The sequence below is a fragment of the Cupressus sempervirens genome, chromosome 3 (genome assembly GCF_028749045.1).
Source record: "Cupressus sempervirens isolate cs-2001-9-10 chromosome 3, ASM2874904v1, whole genome shotgun sequence".
NCBI classification, from domain to species: domain Eukaryota; kingdom Viridiplantae; phylum Streptophyta; class Pinopsida; order Cupressales; family Cupressaceae; genus Cupressus; species Cupressus sempervirens.
The window spans coordinates 683,569,011-683,589,592 of NC_143120.1; the positions used below are offsets into that span (position 1 = coordinate 683,569,011).

General features: G+C 36.7%; 1 protein-coding gene across 1 annotated transcript in view; it reads right to left on the reverse strand.

Moving 5' to 3' along the window:
- Positions 1-1,094: 1,094 nt before the first annotated feature.
- LOC149568574 (Leucine-rich repeat (LRR) family protein) overlaps positions 1,095-20,582 on the reverse strand; it is a 66,173-nt gene continuing 46,685 nt past the window's right edge. Inside the window, exons 2-6 of the mRNA XM_089821471.1 lie at positions 2,837-3,067; positions 2,279-2,425; positions 1,956-2,098; positions 1,749-1,863; positions 1,095-1,470 (exon numbers count right to left, since the gene is read on the reverse strand). Coding sequence (XP_089677597.1) covers positions 1,393-1,470; positions 1,749-1,863; positions 1,956-2,098; positions 2,279-2,425; positions 2,837-3,067 — 714 coding nt within the window. The 3' untranslated portion in view covers positions 1,095-1,392. The remainder of the gene's footprint in view (positions 1,471-1,748; positions 1,864-1,955; positions 2,099-2,278; positions 2,426-2,836; positions 3,068-20,582) is intronic.

The following is a 20,582-nucleotide window of genomic DNA, read 5'->3' on the forward strand; positions in this document are numbered from 1 at the left end:
GGTCGTGCGGACTATGCATTGATGATAAGGTCAAGCACAGTTATGAATATGTTCTTCATTGTGTCTTCATGACGTGGACAAGTGCGCAAACAGAGAATCAAAGACATGCAAAAGCTATTCAAGAATTATAGAGGTCAAAATGCAGACAAAGTACCTAATGAGCGATTTCTGATGTTTCGATTGTATCTCTTAATAGGGATAGAATTAGCTAGTGCGCATGGTCCGAGGTCGCATGTGTGAGAAGTTGTAAAGACTATGAGCTGACAGTATTGTGTAACCGTAAAATGATTGTAATATCTTAATGAGATCCTATTATAATTAATTGAGAAAGTCTCAAGGTCGACTCAAGGAATTATTTTGAGGATGTGATATAAAGGAAGGTTATTTTCCTTGTGATGATAAGTGGATTAGGAGTAGCAATTGAGTGATATGCGAAGTACTTGGTAAATGCGAGTAAGCGATCCAAGGGATTATTGGATGCAAAGTTGGTGATCTGGTACTGAGATCTGCAAGAAGTTTGGTCTGATCAAGAGGACAGAGGAGTTCGAGTTATTTCATTTCTATTATTCTGTAAGGAATAATACAAAGATCAGTTGGACAATGAGTTTGGTGGGCTTGCCCTTGAAGCTCTGTTTGGACAATGGGTCCATCTGCCTTCTACAACTCTTAACAAGGTTGGAATCTCCTAACAGGGATTCAAAGTCTACTAACAAGGACTGATATGTACTGAATGAATTTCATTGGCTCCTAACAAAGTCCTTCCTCTTACAAGAAACTTTTATATTAGTACATCATTTTGTGGATACCATCCCTACTTGGGTTTTCCCTCTAATCAAGGGTTTCCCTACTTAACATATCCAATGTTATTGTGTATGTATATCTTCTTATGGTTGCTGATTATATTGCTCACATGGTTAAGGATTAATAAGGTTGATAAATGTTTTAAAAGGTTGGAATACTAATTCATGCCCCCCCACACCCCCACAGTTCTTGATGGACTTTATTTTCTAACAAGGGCATACATTCTCCTCTCCAATTTCTGGCACTCATTATCCCTATATTGTACTCTCAAAGAATATATGTCAGATGCATCATTAGAATTCATGATTCCTCTGCGTTTTTATTACATTAAACAACTCATCATGCAAGACTCGAGTTAGCTTCCTGAATGTAACCCAGGATAGGCATTTTCCTTAAAAATTTACAGGAGAATTCGTATTTCATATTTTATCAAAAATAAAATTGATTGCATGCTTTTCAAAATAAATGTTAAAAGCATGAAAATCTTCTAAATTTTTGTGCATTACATGAGAAAAAAATGAATATGCAGATCATGAAGAAAAGGGTCAATGCTATCATGCCCTATAATGATAGCAAAAAGTGTATTCAACCTCAATAAGTATTGGAGTCAATCTGCTGAATATTTGGAAAGTTGAGTCGCAATGTGCTTATGTAAGATGGGTCCTTTGCCTGCAAACAGTCATTTTCACCTATGTTAGAAGAACATAAAAATATCTCCTCAAATTTTAGAAACCAACAGATTAACAAAACCATATAACCAGAAGAATCGGACAAATATGTTAAAGAGTCTATATAAACATTACAAGTCTCAGTGCCTGTGCAAAAAAGTACTAAATTCCTTTAAAAAGGAACTACTAATTTCTCGGATAAACAAGCTAAGAGCATGAAGAGAGCTTCAATTTGAGGAATCTATACTTATACTGCTTTGATTGGACAGAAAGACATACACATGGATTGTGCTCAAGGTAAATTGTTGTAAGCTTCTCCCTTGAACCAGCAAGTGCAGAATCAATGCCATCTAATGATGCTATTTGATTATCATTTAGCCACAAGTCCTCCAACCTGTGGGATGCAAACCGCATAGGTTCCATGACACAAACTGGTGACGATAAATATGGAAGAATCTCATAGTTGTAGCCAAAATAAACTCATACCTTGGTAAATTTTCAATACCCATTATAGCAGTCAATTTATTTGATGACACATCTAACACTCTCAGATTGATTAGAGTGGAAAGTCCTTCCATCTTTGAGATGCCATTATGACTCAAATAAAGCTCCTCTAGACTGATGCAATCCTGTGAAGCATGCCATCGGCTTTATTAGTTCTAGTTCTCAAAGCCAAATTACAGATGATATCTGATTACTTCTTGTATATCTAAGAAGACATGGGAACCCTATCAAATTCTTTTATGTTGAAATTAATTAAGTAATGGATTCTCATCACCATTTTACAAGACAACAAAATGAAAGCATACATGGAAACCAAGCATCGATGTCAGGCGGTTGCTTTGCAAGCTTATTTTAATAAGAGATTTCAAACCACATAGGTCTACAGTACGAATACGGTTGCGACCTAGCCAGAGTTCTTGCAGTAAAGCCATTTTTTCCAAACCCTCCATCACCTAACGTTCAAACAAGCCTATTTTGTCAGTTGTTCTGTAGTGAAGTGAAAAAGAATATAAAATATGGTGCCCTGTTTCAGAGCTCCCACAAGTAAAACCATACAAATACAACGCTTCCAATCAACCACCTAATCTCATTGAATAAAAAGCTAAAATATCTTCTACAAGCTTAAAAAAATAAGATGGATTACCTCAAAATTTGTGTATTGCTAAAATAGTTGGGAACTCCAACTAAATGGATTGTACTTAATTCATTAAAATAACCTTTCCAAAACTCATATGTTTAAATATTTCATTAGAATCTCACAATATAACCACAATTTTGATTGAAAATATTTCATATTATAAAGCAAAAACTAGTTAACATGCTGCCTATGTCAAACACAGTATATTATATGGTGCGAAACTTACACGCAATCTGTTTGAGCCCAGTTCAAGTATTTGTAGTTGATGCAGGTGATCAAGTTCTTCAATCTTCGTTAACTCGTTCTTAGAAAGATACAGTTCCTTAAGCAGTGGGGAAGCCTCTGACATTCCCTTGAGTGAAGAAATCTCATTGAATGATACATCAAAGATAACAAGATCCTTAAAATTACTAATATCAGGTATCATTGTGAGTCTGTTGTCCCTGAGCACCAATTCCTAAAAATGCAAAATGGAGTCCCACATTAGACAAATAAAAGCATACAACTTCCATCAATAACAAATGTTAACATAAATGAAATACTTTACTAGAGGCAAATTTCGAATACAGAAGAAACTTCTGTAGCTACTTAAAAGTGTTACTATATTGTACGTATTTTGGTACAACCTTAGGCCACCCTGAGATCATGGATGTTAATTCAGGGATAGCGCCTGTTTGTAAAGAGTCAGACTATTACTATCTCTAACACCTGATCGTCTGTTAAGGATAACTGGATAAGACATGTTTATGTGTTAAATCGTTGAAAAATTGGTTCAAAGAAAGACAACCATTTTTTAACGAGGCATTAAAACCTCAAATTATGAGAGTACTCAGTATTAAGGTAAAAATGCAATGGGATAAAGTTCACAACGCAAGATTATTCATCCACATTAGTAAGATGTTAAAAATCAGGATAAAGGAACTTCCACTAGGCCCAACAGCCTCGAAGTAGATATGTATATTAAAATATTTGCACAGGTAATCCATGATAAACTTAGAGATGTTCGCACAGGTAGCCTGTGAAAACATTAGAAATGTGCAGTGGACATAAACAGTGGAATAACATTAATTTGGATTTGCATTTACTCATATTCTTTCATATGTACTGTACAGATATCTATTTTATCATTTTATTATTTGATTAAAGAAGGTTTCATTTTGAAAGTACTCCAGATATGTTTGTTTTTCTGTTTTTTTCTGGAGAAATGCACTTCATTACTTCAGCTTTAGTCTCATTCTAGCAGTTCAGAAATTTTGTTCCTGTCCTTGATTGTCCAAATAATAGCTTTTTTTATGAAAAATAAGTTTGTATTAGATTCATTTTAGGCAGGTCGAATTTTCCAATCTTACACAGAAGAATGAATATAATATCATGGATTGTGGAAACCTGTTACAATTAATTTTACAAACTTACCAGTTTTTTGGGGAGAATTGCTCCTATAATTCTTCATGAAAGGTAACTTCTCGGATATTTAATTTGCTGTTATGTTCCCAGGTATTATGGACTTCTCAAAAATGCAGTCCGCACTAGCTAGCTTTCTTTTTGACAATTGTATTTCAAAATGCAATTTCTTTTGTTATTACAGTGACTACTTCCTTGTCATGGCCTTTTAAGTGGTACCAAAACAATTATTGGCATCATTAGGCAGAAAGAATGGCTTTGTTCTCCGCATTACATGTAGAGGATAACTTGAAAATTTGAAATTGCTAAGCAAGCATCACCAAACAAAAACTAGAGAACCTCTTGAAGGGAGTACAGGCCAGACCCTATATTACTTGATTTTGGCAATTGAAACAAGGAAACTAGTTTGCAAGGGAAGATGTGTCATAATCTAATCCTGATCTCTATTTATTGAATGGGTGAGAGCAGAGTGGGCAAGCAAGCGAGACAAGTCTGCAAGCAAGAACTGCTCAGAGGATGATTCAGATAAAGTTGGCAAATACTAGGAGTTTTGAGACATCAACTCAGATGATGAAGAGCTTCTTGTTAACATCTTGACAGAGGCCAGACTGATGAAGCTTCTTATCGTTCATGCATCACCTATTCGTGGGGTGCCTTCAATTGGTTTCAAGCTTGACTCGTGAAAGAATTGTTCTTTCCCAGCTGCTGTTTCCTCCAGAAAAGTTTGGTCGATTTGGGTCCATTAATGCAGATAGTGTTTTTGCTAGTGACCCTGTATTTGTTGGGTCACTTTATGAGGATGCTTAATGTGAGGGTGTGGATTTTGCCTCTATAGTGGTGCCCCCTCCTGATGAATCCCCTAGCTCCCCTTCTAGTTTGTAGCCAATTCTAGATGGTGCTGTCAAGGTTTGGTCTGATCTATTGTCTAAGGTCCCCTCTTTCGAACCTACAACTGATGGTTTTCCATGCTGAATAGGATCCATTGCCTAATGTTGCAATGTATGTTCCTCTTTGAGTTGTTGCTGCTTTTGTTGTTATTGATGAGGATATTAGACTCTTTGATATGTGGGGGAAAGTGTGCAGGTACATGTGTTTACTGCTTATTCCAAGCTTCCCAGAGACGTTTGCTATTTAGAGTCTTTAGGGACTTTCGAGGGTGATCCATTTCCTAATCTGACGTCCCCTGTTCTAGGGAGTTGGATTTGGCTGCCCATGAAGTGTCTAAAGCTAAGTTCAGAGGCACCTTCTTTTGCCTATAATGGTTGATACTTTGCCCCTATCTCCAAGGAACCTGTTTCCCTCCATCGCTATCCCTTCTCCTGTCCTTGTTCAGGAAGGTTATCTTAAAATTTTAAATGAGATTATTGACTGTTTGGTCTCCAAGTGGGTGAGTACTCTTGTAGGAAACTTTTTGGGTATTAGGCCTGATGTGGATAGTTTCAGATAATGCACAAGGAGGAAGTGAAATACCAAAGGTAGTTGGGAGATTGTTGTTCTTACATATGGTTGAATAATATCTCTTTCTGTGATGCCTTCATACATTGCATGGAGGCCCTTGGTTTTTTGGAAAATCGAACCTCTTCCTTACAAAGTAGGACCCTAGGTTGGATCTTAGCAAAGTTGACATTGATAAAGTCCCTATGTGGGTGAGACTTCTTGGCCTTCCACTGTGATTTTTAGATAAAGAAGCTTGGACTGCCACTTCCTGCTCTTTGGGTGATTCAATCATGTTTGATGAGGCTACCAGATCTAGAAAGCATTTCCTCTTTGCTAGATTTTGCATCAAAACACTGTTGTTCACAAGTTGCTCCTTTCTTTGATTACTCTTTCTTCTATGCTTAGAGATTTGGTTTAGCAAATAGATTACAAGGGGTCCCCTTGTCATGCGCCACAATTGTCAGAAGATGGTCCAAAACCTACCTAAGGTCCAACATACTCCTTTTTCTCCCAATGTCCCCTCATCTGGGCGGGTGTTATGGATTGTCCTCTTAAGGACGTTAACTTTTAAGTCTTATAGGAGTCGCTCTCCTTTGTATATTTTGATTGTGTGAAAGCAGGTGCAAGTTAAAGTGCACACAAATTAACTCCACCACTTCTATATCAATCAACTGCACTCTACTGAATGTATGGAGTATGTATTCCAATTTCCCTCAAATGAAGAATTAGCAGCCTATTAAGGAAAATTTAAACAGATGAAGTTATCAAATTTAAATGATACTTCACACTTGAAAAAATAAAATTAAAAAGTGAAATGAAATATTTTGATTGATGGAATGTGCAAAATCAACATACTAGTTCAAAACACATCTTCAAAATCAAGTTTTAGGAAGAGTCTAGCAAGCACTAGCTTACACCTTTTGCTAAATTACATATCTTTGTGTAGTGCAACTTGTTGGAACGTGTCTGCCATTGTGCCAAAAGATTGACCATTTAATGCCCAATACAAATGCTACAGATAAACTGATCCACAAGAAATGATTAGACCATGTCCCAAATCTGAAAAGAGATGTTGATAATTAGTCCAACCACACTCCTCCCAACCCCCCTCAATGTCACATGAGGAGATTCAAACTTGTGAACAAGCTCTAATACCAATTGTTGGAACACATTTTCCATTGTGGCAAAAGATCGACCTTTTAATGATTCATACAAATACTAGAGATAAACAGATCCACAGGAGGTAGTTGGTCCATGTCCTAAATCTAAAGGGAGTCATTGGTGATTAGTCCAACACAACCATCCTAGGCAATAAAAGGATCTTACTACTATGATATCTTGGAACTAATACAAAAGAAAGAAGATGCGGTGGTCATTTCGTCCTAGTAGTTTGACAAGAATTATTCCCCTTATCTAAAAATTTCTTTTCAAGAGCTTGCTCATTTTCTTTTAAAATTGTATTTATCTTTTCTATCATTGAATCAATGCTCTCATACATCTCTCTCAAGCATGGCTTATCTATGACAATAAAATGAATAATAGCAATAATCATGATGGGATTGGTGAAATTAAGTACATATTCCACATAATCACCTCAAGCATAATTTAGGACTCTGCTCAATATTTGTTGCCCACTTAGTGTTTGATTGCCTCCTTTTTGCTCAAGTTAGTTGATGACATGCTAGAGGCTACCTCCCACACCTTCACAAGTCATCTAAAGACGCTAAAGAGCATTGTACCAAAGGAAAATTGAGTCTTGAACACTCAACAACCTATTTGAAGATTAAAAATTTAAAACTTCAAAACCAAATAAAAACATAAATTTTTTTTAATGAGTTTACTTGAGGCAAACAAAAAAAATGCAACATTTCACTACCTACAATGCTTCCAAATTTGAGATTCACTCAATATAACTTACAACACATGGTGAATAGTGACAAATACATGGATCTCTTTAGCCTTATCATATAACTATTTGACAATTGATTTATTGCCAATATTTTGGAGCATTAAATTGGCAAGCAGACAACAAAAGATGTGTGGATATGCCTTAAACTCCAAACCAACCGCTTCTTGATGCCACTGTTTTAATGGACCTATAAGGATGTTAGGAATAATTTGTTCATCCTTCAGCTACCCCTTGTAATACCCCAAAATTGGTCTCCTAACCCAATTTTCTCCTAACACCTTAAACATCAATCAAACGATCAACAAAGTCCTAAATCACTAGGCATTTCTAGTCCTAATTGTCTCTAATCGATCTAAGTATCACATGCATGAAACCATCAATTTGCAATAATCACTCAACATTGATAAATTCCTAATTATCGACATATTGGATATTAAACCCACTTATTTAATTGATTTAATTCAAAAGTCCTAGTACTTTGATTAAATTAATTACCTCTTTGCCAAAAATACATGACAAGGGATTTATTAAATCATTTGAAATGAATGTCTCTAAATATTCATTATTTGAATTTAAATATTCAAATATGAGACATTTATTCAAATAGTATTCCTCAAATCTTCTCTTGAGTTCGAAAATAGAAATATTGAGCTAACTTAAAACATAAAGGGAAACAAATCTGTCAACTAAATCTCAACTGAATATTTAATTCCTAAAAGCACTCAAAAGCTCCTTTCTCAATGGAAACTTCCTATTCAACTCAACTCTCATTAAATCTCAACCGTTCATCCAATTTGGTCTTAACCATTGATTTGTCTGGATTTCTTCTAAAATTGGGAGCTCATCTCTCATTTCAAAGACACAAGTTTATGAGTATTGACATGCTGCAAGGTTTGTGCTAGATATACATTGTTTATTGCTATTTGCATTCTCATTTCTAGATTAAATTGCATTGTTGTTTACTTCCTAGAATAGCTTCAATACTCATTTAGATCAATTTCCTTATGCTTCATCTAGATTAATCTCATTTCTTAACTGCATTTGAAAAACTACAAAAATATAGATTAAGCATATGCATTCACGTATATGCTCATAAATCATTCGTTCTACAAGTGGTCTTTGGTCACCAAGCTCTTGATTCTGAGAGCAGTCCTTCAAACCCCAATCAGATAGAAGGCAACAAGTCGCTATGTTCAAATAATTTAAGATGAACAATCTAATGTTCATTCTTGGATGAAATTCTGACATAGAATGACCATGTTGAAGTGTGTGTAGCAAAGAACCAAAAATCGCGGCAATTAAAATTGTTAAAATCTCAAAATTTCAAGGGTTTTATCACTTTGCCGATTCATAGCCAATTAGTAGCCAATTCCGATCCGATTCACGATTCGAGTCAGCCTTGCCAATTCTGAGTTTTGGTTCTTTGGTGTGTAGTGACAAATTTAGCACATACACCCCTCACAATCCATTGCTTCCATTACAGGACCGTACAAGCACATTTATCACAAGCCAATCTTAGGCATCCTTACATCGAAAAATGGACACCTTTCTTTCTTTACACAAATCCTTCATGCGCCACAATCATTTGTTTTTGTTTTCATCTCTTTTATTTGCAAACCTTCCCAAAACCTAAGTCCTTTTACCCTTTTCAACCTCAGTAATTTGTATCACTATTCTTGCCAATATGTCGACCAAACAAAATTGAAAAGTCGAACGAATTACAAAAATCTCTTGCAATGTATAAACAATCTTTGGAGCTTTAATTTGAAATGCCTTTTATTGATGGCCTCTTGTTCTCTTATTTGTAATAAGCTCTTCAAAGGTGGCCAAAAACAAGTGGCTCCCTACAACAACTTGAGAAACATGTAGTACTTGAAGAATTAGTCATAAAAGATGTGAACAAATAAGAATTGTAGATGACACTTTCGCATATCATGTAAAGTTTAAACTCAAAAACATTAAAACCCTGACAACGATTAAAATTGAAATTGAACATAAACAATGATGGTTAAAGTTTTGGAACTTTGGGAGCAATGGCCGCATTAACAATGACAATGGTGGTTGTTGGTTTGGAGTGAAGGGGAAGTGACCCTTGTAGGGGTTTGAGGCAAAGCCCCCAATGGGGTCCAGGGGTAGAAACTCTTAGAAAGTTTAGTGCACAGAGCCCCCAACAAGGTTGAGCAGCAATGCCACTCATGAAGTTGGGGGAAGTTCTCCCCATTACAATTTAAAGCAAAGACAAGGAGTAGATCCCCCACTAGCGCACACAAATAAAGCCTCCAAAGCCTCACAAACCTTCATTACATATGTTATTTTCAAAATTTTATCATCCTTTTTTTGTTTTCAAATCAAGTCCCTAAATGTTTGCCATAAGAGACTCTCAAGCATCCCAAGAGAGCCAGTGGGCTTGTGGGAGTCCCAAGGATGTCTCAACAGCATCCTAGCAGAGGTTGTGGTACAGTAGGGAAACATTTTCCATGTCTCTATAATTTGGGAACGTCTCCATCTAAAAATGTATGGATTTTGGAGAGAACACATCCCCATCATTCACTACTTGTTTTTAAAAAAATTAGTTCCTAGATAATCTTTGACTTAAATTAATTTTGTACCCAATGACCCTTTCTGACACAAAACATTGGGCATGTCTAGTCGTCTATATAATCCTCTCCCATTTGCATTTTGCATGACATCCTAATGAATGTGATTTTGATCTTTTATACTTCTAGTGTGTGATAATGTTGGACCTATGGGAGGGGTTATCTGATTTATGTAATTGCATCGGTAAATTGTTTATGTTTTATGCTTAGTTGTGAGAAACAGTGTGCTTTGCCTGGTTGAATGCCAGATTGGTGATGCCTTGCTTTGGCTTTGGATGTTTCTTGTTGCTTCTCCTAAGTGATTGATTGAGTGATCTGGTGATTCGATGGCCATCCCCATGTCATGGTTTTATGCTGGTTTTTTGAGATGCACCCTATTCAGTTTGTTCTTGTGCTCATTCCAAGATTGTTGTTTTGGTCATGTTGGTATTTGGAATGTGAGACATTGTGACAATGTGGCTTATGACATGAGTGATGGTTTCACTGAGGCATGTGTCAGTGGTTACCTGGATTTGATTGTACCACAATGATATTCTGTGAGTACCCAGGAGATGTGATCTGGTGGTTACCCTGTGTGATGCATTTGATTACTGCACTTTATTTTGGTTACTGCAGTACTGCTGATTTTTATGTTAGATTATCTTGTTTTTAGTATTTTTATCATAACCACATAATGCCTTTTGATGATATCTAGTGTATTTTGCATTCAAGATTATTGATTATGTATCAGGATGATGTTACTGTACTCCTTGACTATTGTGCCTTTTATGCGGATATCAATTATTTTCTTTCAGTGATTCATGTCAGAATAGTCATAAAGTAATTTATTTTAATGCAATGTTAATGTAATTATATGATGCTACTTCTATACCACACAGTTGCTATGCATGTTGACCTTTGGGCAGGTACGAAGTGAGACAGAGTCGTAGTCACTCATTTGGCAGATCTACACAATGTACCGCTCTCCTTTACTGTTGTTATCCATGTATTATATGTGCTTTAGTGTCACGTCCCTTGTATTATGTCTCTTTTCATAATTTACATTTAACGATAATAAAATATATAATCTATTACTAGTTAAATATAATATACGGTATCAAAAGTTCATGGAAGATTGTCTCACATAATCACATTTTCATAATAATAAAACAGTGTTATTTCATCGACAACAAAGGACTTCATCGATATTGCCAAGAGCTATCAAATTGAAGAAATTATGTTATAATTAGTCATCCTTCCAAATTAGTAGTGACATATGGATATTAGTGGTTAAGCAAAATAAGAAGAGCAGGTGATGGCAAGTGTCTTATTGTCACCAAATAACAATGGCTTTGTCACATATTTACTCAGAATCAATAATTTAGAACAATGAGATGCATAAGAACTCCAAATATATATCTATGTCCAATGAGGACTTCACAATGAAATCAATAACAACAGTTAATCATACTTTAGCAGTGCAAACTGGAACTAGATCACCATTCCCTAGGCACATGTAAATAATTTTTAAATAACATTGACCAATAATCATATCATCAATTACAAGGAGATGTAGCTGATAATATTCCCAAATGAATTGGGAGGCACGTAACAAATTATTACTCGGTTGAAAACTATGTCTTACGGGTGACTAACAAATATAACAGATCGTTTGTTAAAAGAAGGCACTGCTCATGTTCCTTGGAGACATCCCACCCTTTCACAGAATATAAATAGTTATTTCATTTCATTACTATGGGGGGATATAGCATAGCATATAAAATATATATTCAGTATAGATTATAAAGCAGAGCTCATAAAAAGAAGAGAGTAATATTCAGAAAAGAATCAGTTCATGCCTGTTTACTGGAAAACATTGTGTACAGCAAGGGGTATGCTGTGACTTCTCAATGATTCGATACTGTTTTGCAGAATGTTATATTTGAAAACTATCAAGAATAAGGGTTCAATATGTGGACCTATGTGTGTGTGTGTGTGTGTGTATATATACAGCATTGGTATCAGTTTATAATCATGGAAATGGACATATATTTATATACATGGATATATGTAGCAATAATAATACGATCAAATTATGTTGTATAATAAATATTATTAAGGTAAATTAGAATATATATATATTTTTATATATATATATATATAGTGAAAATGTGTGTGTGTGTGTGTGTGTATATGTTATTATTGATAATCTAAACTATATAGATTAAGGATATATATTTGGGATTATTTAATTTGACTAATTTGATGAGAAAGGGAATAGGGAAAGGAATATAAGAAGGAAAAAGAGAAGTTAAGAAAGGATTCGTAAGTAACAAAGCAGTAATTATCATTTCTGAAAGTACTACTATCTATCTATATCTATATATATATATATATATATATAGTCCCTTGTCAGCATATAAGACAAGGCAGAGATTGTAATTATAAATATATTATTCCTTATCAGGTATGCATAGATATCTGAAAACTCTGTTGATGAAGGAATAGGTATAATTAATGTACATGCATACACATATATCCAAAATGTATATTACTAATAATAGTGGAAATTAATTTCCAATGCTATTATAATTTAACTTATAGCAGCAAGGTGTGTAGTTAGCAAGGAGAGACCTGTATAAATCCAAGTACTGAATATTTGTCCCAAGATAGGGTAGGGGTCAATGCTTCGTAAGCCTTGATGAATACGGACTTGGGCTTGTAAACTTTGAGAGAATTCATTGCAATGTTGGTATTTGGGCAACTTCAATAACACTTGCACCTTCCATCCTTAAATAGTAATATGATTTGGATATATGGGAGTTACTGTTACTTCAAGTTTATGAATATTTCTTTGCTCTTAGGACATATAATGTTAAGTTTGAATAAAATATGTAATAATTATGTCCAACCTTACCAGAGCACATTACGATCGGCTATTTATATCATGAGCATTTGCACTTGATGTTTGTTTGTTTCTGTGAACATGTACTAGACAATATTATGCCTGAGCTGCAAGATTTGAGTGTCTATATCCTAGGCAATGGCACAGAAGATAGAAGCTTTGACCTTGCATACAAGCCAATGTCATCCCTGTATGGATGACATATCCGATATTATTACGTTATCCCTCTGATACGTGTTTGGTATATCTAGATTCGTATTGCATTTGTGATAAGCCCAGTGACTATATGTGCCTTTGAGTTCTCGCAATTATCGTGAAAGGATTTCATCTAAATGCTGATTTAATTTAGTTAGGGGTATAATTTATTTTAATTACCAGCTAATTTATTGTAGTTGGATTCCAATTAATTAGAATCCATTTATTTTCATTTAGGAAAAGGTCAAATAGATATTTAAATTATTTAATTATTTTGTTTTGAAATTCACTTTGGAATAGTTCTTTATGTTTTTAAAGTGAGTTCTTTTCACTCACTTCTTGCTTGGCTCTTGGTGAGAAATTTGGATTTGCCCAAATTTGCATTGGAGAAGTTGACTATTTGCCTGTTGGGTGAAATCCGGTTGTCAAATTTTTGTGTAGAGCAGCTTGTTGGAATCGTACCGGAAATGCTCCGCTTGACTACAGGATTCATCCAATTTGATGGAGTCTTCTTTAATTTCTCATCTTTCTTGGTTTTTACCATTTGAGCGTGGTAGGGCATCTCACCATTCTAAAATTATTTTGTTGCTTTGTATGAAATCAATTGCAATAATTGAGTGGGCTGAGAGTTAGTATTCCCCCACGTTTGTGTTTGAATACTGCCTTCAGTTGGACAAGTGTGCGCATTTTTAAGCTTTCCCATGTGATATTTGGGGTTCTTATAATGTTATGCTACCAAGTTTTCCATAAATGCACGGAAGTGGAATTTTATTGATTTTTGGAAAGTTGGGTGCTAAATAGGAAAAGGGTTTTAATTTTGTTGATTTCCAAAAAAGTTGGATTTGTGGGTGTTTTTGGGTTTTCCTCGTTTTGTATGCCACTCATGATATGTTTAGAATCTTGTTGGGCATGAACAGGCGTGCATTTTTGGTAGTCTCTCATGTTTGTTGTTATAGGACATTCCAGTCATCTTTTATCACAATCTGAACATACCCATTTGATGCTAATTTGTTGATTTTCACTCCTTGCTAGATTTTGTCAAAATTTGGTATGTTTATGCTTTTGACCTCTTCACTTGATTTTGGGATGTGAGATGTCTAGAACATTTAGGGATGTTGGTATCCCATGTATATGTGTTGGAACATCTTGGGATCCGTGCTCTTGGCAATGTGGCCAATAGAGTGTACTTGTGCCTAACCTTCTTGCCTTGGGTTCTTGGATTTTTATGCTTGCTTTAAATTTGCCTTTGGTTTGTTGATGTGTGTAATTGAGACCACTTCCTTGAGCATAGTTGAGCTATATCTACTTGACAGGATCTTGAGAGACTCGTACTCTTGGCTTGTGACTGAATAAGTCCTCATACTTTGATGGAAGTATGATCTTGAGCCTTTGGTGTTCCCTTGGTTATTGTTATTTCTTTTGGCCTTGTGTTGGCACAATTCATGCTTGAGGTTGAGCTCCCATATGATATGTGGATGTGTAATGTCCCCATTTTCGCTAGCATCACAATTTGAGGCACTAGCCTATTATTGTGATCTTGGTACGCTAATTACTGTGCATAGAGGGTCTTATGAGGCAAAGGCTCGGCTATGCGAGGGTCTTGTCTTCTTCACAATTCAATATGTTCCAATTTGGTCTCCATTTGAATCACATTAGACTTAATTTGCGCTTGCTTCATGCACCTACTATTAATGGCAAGTATGGTGATGGTTGAGAGGGACCCTTTCTATTTTAAGAAAGTGCATTTGGGCACGTGAGGAAATAGTAGGTGTGACTCATGTTTCACATGACATATTTAAAGGATAAGTATTAGAAGAGTTATTATTATTTTAGTCACCAAATTATTATTAAATCATTAAAATGGCTTATTATAAAGTTATAATTTCACTTAAGTTGAAGGTTGAGTCATCATTGGAAGGGGTCAATTATTTAATTAATTCATGGAAGCCTACGCCAAGGAATCAATAAAAGTTTGGAGTAAATGATTATCATTTTATACTTAGTTACAGGTTTGAGTTTGGTACGAAATACAGGTTCGAAGAACCGGTTCGCCGGTATGGCAAAATTTTGGAAAGGGTTTTGAGTTCATTTGGGTTCGTTCATACAAAAACGTGTAAAAATTATAAAAAATTATATATACATATTTATGAAGCCTAGAAGCATAGAGTATCATAAAATCATATGATATAAACTCCACCTTGCACAAACTTCTTTTGCTCAATCACCTATTTGTTCACAAAATCACCTATTAGGCTATTTGCACACCACAAATGATGTTAGAAGCCAAAATAACCTACTTACATTCACTTTTTAGGGCACCCGGAATTAAAAATATATAAAATTTGTCCGAACTAGTCCCAAATCCGATCTAGGCAGCCAAAATTCGCATTTTGGACTATGGGTTCGAACCAGCCAAGGAAATTTGAACCCTAATCGAACCTGGGTTGAACCGGACCAGTATTTTGAATTGGTTCGAACCCAGGCAAGGTTCTTGTGCCAAAATAGTGAACCCAAGCAACTAAGATTTTATATTATTTCAAATTCAAATATGCAACCAAAAGTAAAGTTTGCATTTAAGTGAGAAGAATATGGAAGAAGCAATTGATCGTTGGTGTGTTGAAGAAGATGTTGGCTTTAATTGTTATAAAACCAAGCCTCTAGCTTTGATTGATTCATATCTTATCATTTGCATTTTTATGGCTTCGTGAACTTTACAAGGGTTTCAACATTGGCTGAAGAAGAGGACTGATTCCTCTATTTTGTTGGCACTCTGAACTGTTGAAATACTCAATGATTTCTGTTCTGAATCTGAGAATTATTTATGCATTTGGGGTTAAAAATTTGGTGCTTAAGTACCAAATTGATCACATTATTTGCTGCGATTTCCTAATGGTTTGGACACCAATTTATAGCCTTCATTTATGTTACAAGTCTGTTGCTTGAAGGCATTTTAAGGAGTTTCTATTAGGCATTTTCAATCTGCCATTGAATATCTCAATGGGTAGACGATTCTGGGAAGGTGACATGACGAATTACTGTAGCAACATCTTCATATCTAGAGCTACGATTAGAGAACTATAAGGCTGGGTGTCTACTTCTGCAAATTCCACCTCTGCTATTGATTTGGGAAGGTGTTACAAGGGTTGTGACCTGTGCATTGGATCCAGTGTTTGGAATTGTGTTGTTATGAACAGGATTTAGGAGGTGGCATTTGGAATTTTAGTACTAATGTTCACATTTGTTGGCAGCGTTCCTGCTAGAGCTGCAAATATTGGAGTTTGACGTGGAGACTTACCTGTTCCTACTGCTATATATCAGATGCCAACAACATTTGCAGGTTCTCTATTTAATAAGTTGGTTAGAATACATGCCAACTCTTTGTAAAAATGTCTATTGGTCGTAGATGCACATTTAACATGTAAAAATCATATTTATGCACTCAAATGGTTAGATAGTATTGCATTTGTGTTCCAATTCTTTACCTAGATTTCCTAGTAATCAATTGCAAGTATTTAAACTTCATTTTAAATAATTTCAAGCAAGCAAATACAATCTGAAAACAAATGACAACAAGATAAAGGTTTCAAGCAAAGTGTTTGATAAAATGTCAAACCACTAGAATTGAAGTTAGAAGTGGTTGGGTCTATTACAGTGGTAACAAGAGGTTTCCTACCATCTTGTGAAGTGGAAATAAATTTATTATTTTGGTCATGTAGCTGTTATCTGAGTGACCAAAACTCTTGTTGTTATTTACAATTATGGACAAAAAATGGAAATCTGATAAATATGAAAACTAGTTCAATAGCAAGGGTAATCTTGGGAAATAAACAAATGCTCTAATGGAAAGTATGGAAAAACTTAGACAAAATCAGAAAAGGATGGATGCATGCATGGCTTTCAAATCCAGTGACAGTTGACAAGGCAACTAAATATAAGGTTTCCATTTTTACAAAGTTTTCCTCACAAAGAAAACAGTAAGAGAATCAAGAAGATTATAGAGGTGTAGATTCAATAGCCAGCAACCATCAGGTGGCGAGACCTTTACTCAATGGGACAGCTACTGGTCCTCCTCATATGCCTGATGTTGGAGGCTCTTCTCGGGAGCATGTGGTTATGACAGACTTGCCTGAGGACATTTGCATCAAGTCCCAGCATTTACATGAGATAGGAGCTAGTGACCACAAAGATGTTGATGACATGATAGCCACCATTGATGGAAGCCTTACCTCGGTAGTAATGAAAATTTTAGTCATACAGGGTCTAATTTTTATTATAGCAGTCCTATTTTTTAGGCTCTTGATGATGTTGATGATAGGGCGAGTGTGGAGAATGTTGTTGGTATCACTATGAGTTTTGACTCACATGACGAGAGTGTTAGTTTTGAGGATTGCATGGAAAATACGAGCTCCAATGGCTCTTATTTTTATGACAGTGGTCCTAATGGTGAGCCTATGCAGGAGATAGCAACTTTTTCTTATGTAGTTGATGATTGCATAGAGTTCCCTTGTGTTGACACTCAAAATTTAGGTGTTAAAAGTGAGTCATATGATGCTGATTTGTGCCTTTAAGATTATGTCTTTTTATGACAGCAATGAGCCATGTTCGGTAGTAATGAAAATTTTAGTCATACAGGGTCTAATTTTTATTATAGCAGTCCTATTTTTTAGGCTCTTGATGATGTTGATGATAGGGCGAGTGTGGAGAATGTTGTTGGTATCACTATGAGTTTTGACTCACATGATGAGAGTGTTAGTTTTGAGGATTGCATGGAAAATACGAGCTCCAATGGCTCTTATTTTTATGACAGTGGTCATAATGGTGAGCCTATGCAGGAGATAGCAACTTTTTCTTATGTAGTTGATGATTGCATAGAGTTCCCTTGTGTTGACACTCAAAATTTAGGTGTTAAAAGTGAGTCATATGATGCTGATTTGTGCCTTTAAGATTATGTCTGTTTATGACAGCAATAAGCCATGTTTGCAGCAGAATGAAAGAGTAGAGGTTTTACAGGTGGATGATGTCGGTACTTGTGATTTGGGTACTACTGATGTTATCTATGAGGATGACTCATGTTGTAGTGAGTTTGATTAGTTGTATCAGACTTTAGCAAATACTTTAGAGGACTCGTTGGTTGATGATATAGGTCCCAAGATAATGACTCACAAGGACTTGTAGTTACATGGCAAGTGGAAGCATGCAAGGAGATTGATATGGCAGCAGCTTCTACTTATTCAGATGAGACATTCGGCAAGGTACCTAGTAGCAGTACCTCGGTTGTTGATGTGAGCAAGGATGATAGCACGCATGATGTTATGTGTTGTCACGGGGCTGGATTTAGCTCACGCCCAAGATGAGCCTTCTCCCTTAGAATCTCCAACCACGTGCGACACTGGCAATCGATACTTCTAGTCCAGCCATTATCATTCACCCAAACTATGCCTTACCCCCAATCTTCCTCAACTGCCCACACACTCAACTACCTGAACATACACCCTTTCGGAATAGAAGTGCATGCCGAACCACCATGGTTCTACTTTCTTTGTTGCATCATACAAGCATCCTCGAGCTCCAAGCTCTACTCCTGTTCAACCCATGTTGAACCCCTTAACTTAGCCCTTCTATGTTTTTGCCCCAGTGTCCCCATAAGACAACCTAACTCCAACACTGGTCATATGGGATCTCAACTCCCAGAGTCTCTTGATCACCCTTGATCACCATTGGGACACTCCTTGAATGCCCAGAACTCCCATAGCTCCCCTTGCTCAACTATGCATGCTACCTAAGCAATGCGCTACACCTCTACATCAAGAATCACCATAACTCCCTCGCTAAACAATGCATCCACCCTGAGTAATTTAGACCACTAAGCCCTACCTTGCTCGTTACGCATACTACCAAAGCATACTTGGCACTACTAAAGCACCTCGGAACATCCTTCAGTCCTCAAATCCAACCTTACATGCTACCATAGCACGCCCCTATCTCCACAACATACCATCTCTTGTTAGTCTCCCCAAGCTCGCCATGAACCTTGAAGTCCAACCCTATTTCCCACGAAACTATGCCTGCCTTAGCCAAACTCTAAATCCACACACTGAGCTCCAAATGCCTCGACACCATGTCTATGTCTACATGCCTCGTTGGTGAACACCTTGTTACTCATGCATCCACTGCACCCAAACCAACCCCATGCATACACGCAATCTTACTCATCCTGGATTCCTTTTCAATGCATACCTACTTGAGTACCATACTTGTGTTTCATTATCCACCCAATCCTTTGGACATTGTACTCCATTTCCAACTCAATTGCGCCACCCTAGCTTCACCCATGAATCATTTCACCCATTTCAGTCATGCACCACAAGCCACCCCTTCTTGCCATCCAACTACCTCTTTAGTTACTTAACACGGAGTTGCCTCATGGCTCGGCTCATCTTGAGCACTCCCTTATAACACCATATCCTGATTGCCATATTGGACCACCATGGCCCTTAAGATGCCTTATCCCAAAATCCACCAAGTAACCTAGATGAGCACCCTTTTGCAACACCCCTTTGATACCGCCAAGCATAGATAACTAGCTCCACAACACTTCCCCACATAGCTCACCATAAGCCCCAATGCTCTTACTCAAACAAACCATTTGCCTCTTACCACAGAACTAGGTACTATACTTCCCCATCTTTCAGACCTTAGACAACTCCCATTGAGTCATCACTGACATTGGCTCAACTACTCCACTTCACTGAGATAGGGACCCTTGCATTGCCACCAAACCTCACCACAACATGATAAGGTGGAGTTACTCTTCTTCACTCCTAAAACTATGCATCAACTTTATCTCATCCGGAGACCCAACTGAAAGTCCACTCTGCTTCGTCCCTCTTGAGAGAGGTTAACTACCTAAGCCGCCCTTGATGCACATCGACACTACCCTTCGCGGTTACACCTCAACTTAGCACCATGCCTCGCCTACACCACAACCATGCTAGTGGAAACAACACATAACACAGCCCCAAGTTTGCACCTCAGCTCAGCTCCATGCCTTGCCTACACCACAACCATGTTATTAGGAACATCACGTAGCATAGCCCCATTGGACACACCCCAGATCCATCTTGAGACAAGATCCTATGCCACAACTATGCGTGCCCAGCACACGACATAGCCCCATTGGATACTCCTCGGATCGGCACAAGGCCTCACCTACACCACACCTGCGTACACCCAACTTTACTACATAGGCCCATACTCTTAGAGTTTCATCTTCTGAATTGACAACCCCTTATATGTGTCATGAGGGGAGTGATGCAAATACTCTCTCTGTACTGCAGCTAGATGTGAGTATTGGTTATATTGGGACTCAGGCACTGACAGAGTTGGTACTACAGTTGGGTTGAGATCTGATGATTTGTTTACTCCGTCAGTGCCTATAGTTAGTTTCTAGATGATTCTTTTATTGATGTTAGTTATTCGAGTACTAATGGTACAAGAGTTGGTTGTGCAAAGCATGGACTATGTTGTTTATTTTTGCTCTAGGATCGCT